We start from the raw sequence: 4,318 nt of genomic DNA, 5'->3' as shown, positions 1-4,318 counted from the left end.
TGCTTTTTACAGTTGTATTTGTAGAGCTGACACACACTTAGAGCTTCATGAGTAGAAACATAATCTTGGCCTGCTTGGTCAAATTAACATTTAGAATGAGGAGGTTGGTTTCTTTCAAAAGTTAGGTCATTGTCACAGTGTACAAATGAAGATAGCTATATTGTCTACTTCCCACATGGCCAATGGCTTTGAGAGTGGTTCTGATTTAAATGAGATGAGAGGCTATGATGCTGACAACAGCATTGATCTTTCATATTATCCATCAGAAGCCTGTGTGATAACCTTGACACTCATACAAACCCAAGCCAAGAGTTTCTAGCATTCTGGTATTTGGTTCTCAGAGTCTTGCTTGGAGACAATAATCAAGCACACACACACACAGAGAACTCAGTGTAAGACCTTTACTTGGATATAAAGGAAGAGAAAACTCAAGGACACAACATGGGACAAATAATAGTCTCCTTTAAGATCTCAAGTCATATGACAAATGCACTCTTCTTCTTCTTAGTGCTCAGCGGCAGCAGAACCTGTAGATGCGGCCACGGTAACGGCAGATCCCAGAGAGCTGTTCTCCAAGACCACAGCGTGTAAGTCTGCAAAAGCAGGTCAAGCCTGACTTCACATCTGGGGATACAGAGATCATATGAAGTACTTAGTGCCTGAATCAGAAGGGCAGAAGAGATCTTGGGCAAGATATGTCCTGGGTGACATGGACTCTCACATTGATCATTAGAGACAGCGGCATGAGCAATCACGATCAATATTAATAAATATCCATGGAAAGCACAAAACTAAAGGCTACTCCTCATTTGTCTGAATGTTTTTTTCATTTTTTGTGCTCCTGCCATTACATAAATATCTAAACACACATCTCCAATTCCTAAAATATAATAGATGCAATAAAATAGACCAAGTCTAACCATTAAGATCAGGAAGAAAAAACTAGTCACTAAGTATCTTTCTGTATTAATCCCCGTGATGTTCACAAACAAATCTTTGAAGAAAGAAATTCATCTATTTGCCGCTTGTTGTTCAATGAGGAAAATAAAGAAGTAATAAAGTTGCCTGGGTGACCCAAATTCAGAGCTTCCCTCTACCCCTTCTCTCTGCTCTGTCTCTAGCATGATGAGGTCTCTCACCTGCCTCTTGGAGAGCAGTGCTTTTATCCCCTCCAAGGGATATGGAAATAACCTGGTCCTCCTCGACCAGCTGTTCCAGGTCTGGATCCTCCTCAGCTCTTCCTTGGGGAGATTCTGCCTGGGTCTGGAGAGCCAGCAGGAGAAGGGTGGTGAGCAGAGTGAGCATCCTCATGGCTGAGGGTTTCCTAGGGGATGAAAAAAATCATCAGGAACCATGTGTATTTGTGGTATGTGTGTGCCTGTGTGCGTGTGTGCTTGTGTGTGTGTCTGTGTGGATGTGTGTGCATGTGTGTGTGTGTATGTATGTATGTATGTATGTATGTGTGTGTGTGTGTATGTATGTATGTATGTATGTATGTATGTATGTGTTTGTGTGTGTCTGTCTGTGTATATGGGGGTCAGGCTATGTGAAAAGGATTTGAGAGAGGCCCTGCAGTTAGAAAGGGTCTACATTGATAAGGAAAGAGATTTGTCCTAATGGCCTTCTTGATAGTCTTGATGTTACAGCTTCCCTCATGACAGGTCTTGTTCCATGTGTTTGGTGGCTCCTATGACTCTATGCAAAGCATTGGTCTAAGAAGAATGAGTGTTTATTCAATCTACTTCTATGCAAGTAGGAATGGGAATTGGGACAGTAAGTACTAAAGCATACAGCTCAATTATTTCATGTACAATTGGAACTTTATCTCAACTAAAATGAATTAAAGACCTGGACATAAGACGTAAAAGCATAAAACTACTAGAAGAAAATTCAGAACTGGGTCTGGACAGTGATGAGAAAAAGGCAGGTGGGCAATTTGGATTGTAAGATTGCACTGGGCTGGGCAGCTTCTGCACAGCAGAGGAAATAAGCATTAGGGTGAGGGGGCAAGCTAGAACATGGTGGAAAAGTTTAGCAAAGCATACATCTGAAAAGAAATTAATACCCAAAATATATAGACAACATGTGCAACTCAGTAACCAAAACCAAGCAATATCAAGAGATAATTTTTAAAGTAGAAAGACATTTTAAAGATTATATTACTATCCCTACTGGAATGACAAGAAAGACATTTGTGTTTTGGAAAAAGTTTTGTGAGTTTCCTCTTAACCAGTAATTACTATCCTGTTCAGCTACCAAAGGCCCAGACAAAAGAACCCTAGAAGAATGTCTGATGATGTGGGCTCCTTCAGAGCAGCCTCACCTTTAGGGAGTCAATTGCAGCTAGGCCTCAATAACATAGCCATACTTTAAAAGTTATTTTGATTACTTACCCTTGTGGTATGCAGGGAGGGCAGAGCAAGAGACACAGCACTCTTCTGTCCAGACCTTGGAATACAAGAGCAGCTGAAACATCTTGGAATGGACTTCCCTTATATAAGGGTCCCTTGTGATGTCTTAATTTTTTGTGGTTAATTTCTATTGGATACCTCAAACACCTATGGTGCAAGGACAATTAAGCAATGTGAAAAAGCTGGGGGCAATGCAGGGTTTTCGGAAGTAATTCTTATTTATTTTGTCCAGGACTAGATAACAAACATTTGCCCATTACTGCTCACTCCAAGGAGCTAGTACTGCACAGCCCTGTGGCTGAGGCTTAATCATTGGTATGAGAAACTATGAAAGAGTACACAGGAAATGTGAGGCATACAAATCATGGCTTATGCTTTGTGGAGATGACTAGAATATATATTCAGTGAACATGTAAAGAAGGATTTGAAAACTAGCTCTAAGTTAACCTCCCTAAGACCTAACTTACAACATTTAGAATTAGTTAAGCCATTCAGCAGAGTAAGGACATTGCACTATGGTGAGATTGTACATTGCTTCTGATGTAGACTCTGTAGCTTCTGATAGGGTCTCTCATGTGATTGAAGTTTAATTATCAAGTCATTCTCTGAAAGCACAGCATGCAATCTTTCTTGGCCACTAAATACAGCTAAACAATTCTCTAGATCAATATGGGAAAAAAAAAAAAAACCACTCATGCCATTGTTCCTTGAGATATAAAGTCTTCTGAATGTCCCAGTGGCTGGACCGATGGCAGAGTAATTGGAATTAGGTAGTCTACCAAGTGATGTGTGCACAGAGGCATTATGCTTAAACCAGTACTGGCCATATATAAAGACAATGTTTGACGTAGCATGATTAGAGTGGACATTCCACTCTGGATACTCACTGACTTTCTACCATCTAGTTCCTAAGAGAAAAAACAGTGCTATGAGATGACTTTAAGTCCTCTGACACTGCTATCAGAATGCAGGCTCGTCCCAGCTCTTCTTCAGCATAAACTTGGTCATTTCTTGACCAGTAGCAAAATCTCACACTTGTAAACATGCTGTATTTTTGTCTCCAAGTTTTGAAACGTTAATATTTCATTTTATCTTTATTAGATGATGCTGGGATCAGAATGCTTAAGTCTTACTAAAACTAATGTATGAAAGTCATACTCCCAAAGTTTAAGAAATTCACAAGTGGGGTCTTCTGGCAGAGGATTGGGGTAAAAGGGAAGAGCCCCCAGGGATAGGGTAGTTCTCTTATAAAAGAGGCTCATGGTACCAGCTTGTCCCTTTTACAGGTACTGACATTTTCTGAAAATGTCATTTATAAGCCAGGAAAAAGACCATCACCACCTAGTAAATCTTTTGACACTTTTATCTGAGACTTCATAGTCCTCAGAACTACAGGAAATTGGTACCATCGGCTGTGCATAATACGATTATTATATGACTTTGTATGTGGCCTGTTATAAAAACAAAATGAACTAAGGCAGATGTTCACACTGGAACCCATCTGTCATACTTTGAGGAACTCTGAGTCTTGTTAGGGGAAGCCCAGGGAAAAAAAACTGAGGCCTCTTACAGTGGTAGACCAGAAATATTTATGGACAGCTCTCTTAGGAAAAAACATATTTTGGTTTATAATGTTTAGAAATAGCCATCATCAAAACCTACTCTGCTTCAGACAGGTTGATGATGATCCCTCCCTCCTGAGGCAGGATGGATGGTTGTACTCTGCACATCTGGTCTCAGCTCACAGCCTGTCTCAATCTCCCTCCGACACCGTTACCAACTGTCTAAATTCTAGAGAACCACTCATCTCTGTGCCCATGGCACTGAACAATGTCCAAATGATAAATATGAGTTAGAAGATGTGTGTGTGTGTGTGTGTGTGTGTGTGTGTGTGTCTGCTGTTTGAA

General features: G+C 40.5%; 1 protein-coding gene across 1 annotated transcript; it reads right to left on the bottom strand.

Annotated features, from left to right (window-relative positions):
- Positions 1-387: 387 nt before the first annotated feature.
- Positions 388-2,472, bottom strand: LOC117721968 (neutrophil antibiotic peptide NP-2-like). Its single transcript, XM_034520864.2, has 3 exons — positions 2,394-2,472; positions 1,140-1,324; positions 388-624 (listed from the first exon to the last, which is right to left on the bottom strand). Exons 2-3 carry the CDS (start codon positions 1,309-1,311, stop codon positions 512-514), a joined length of 285 nt encoding a protein of 94 aa, XP_034376755.1. The 5' UTR covers positions 1,312-1,324; positions 2,394-2,472; the 3' UTR covers positions 388-511.
- Between the last annotated feature and the right edge of the window lie 1,846 nt (positions 2,473-4,318).

This window comes from Arvicanthis niloticus, chromosome 16 (assembly GCF_011762505.2).
Source record: "Arvicanthis niloticus isolate mArvNil1 chromosome 16, mArvNil1.pat.X, whole genome shotgun sequence".
Classification (NCBI taxonomy): domain Eukaryota; kingdom Metazoa; phylum Chordata; class Mammalia; order Rodentia; family Muridae; genus Arvicanthis; species Arvicanthis niloticus.
The sequence above is the reverse complement of the archived record's forward strand: the minus strand, read 5'-3'. Positions and strand labels throughout refer to the sequence as shown.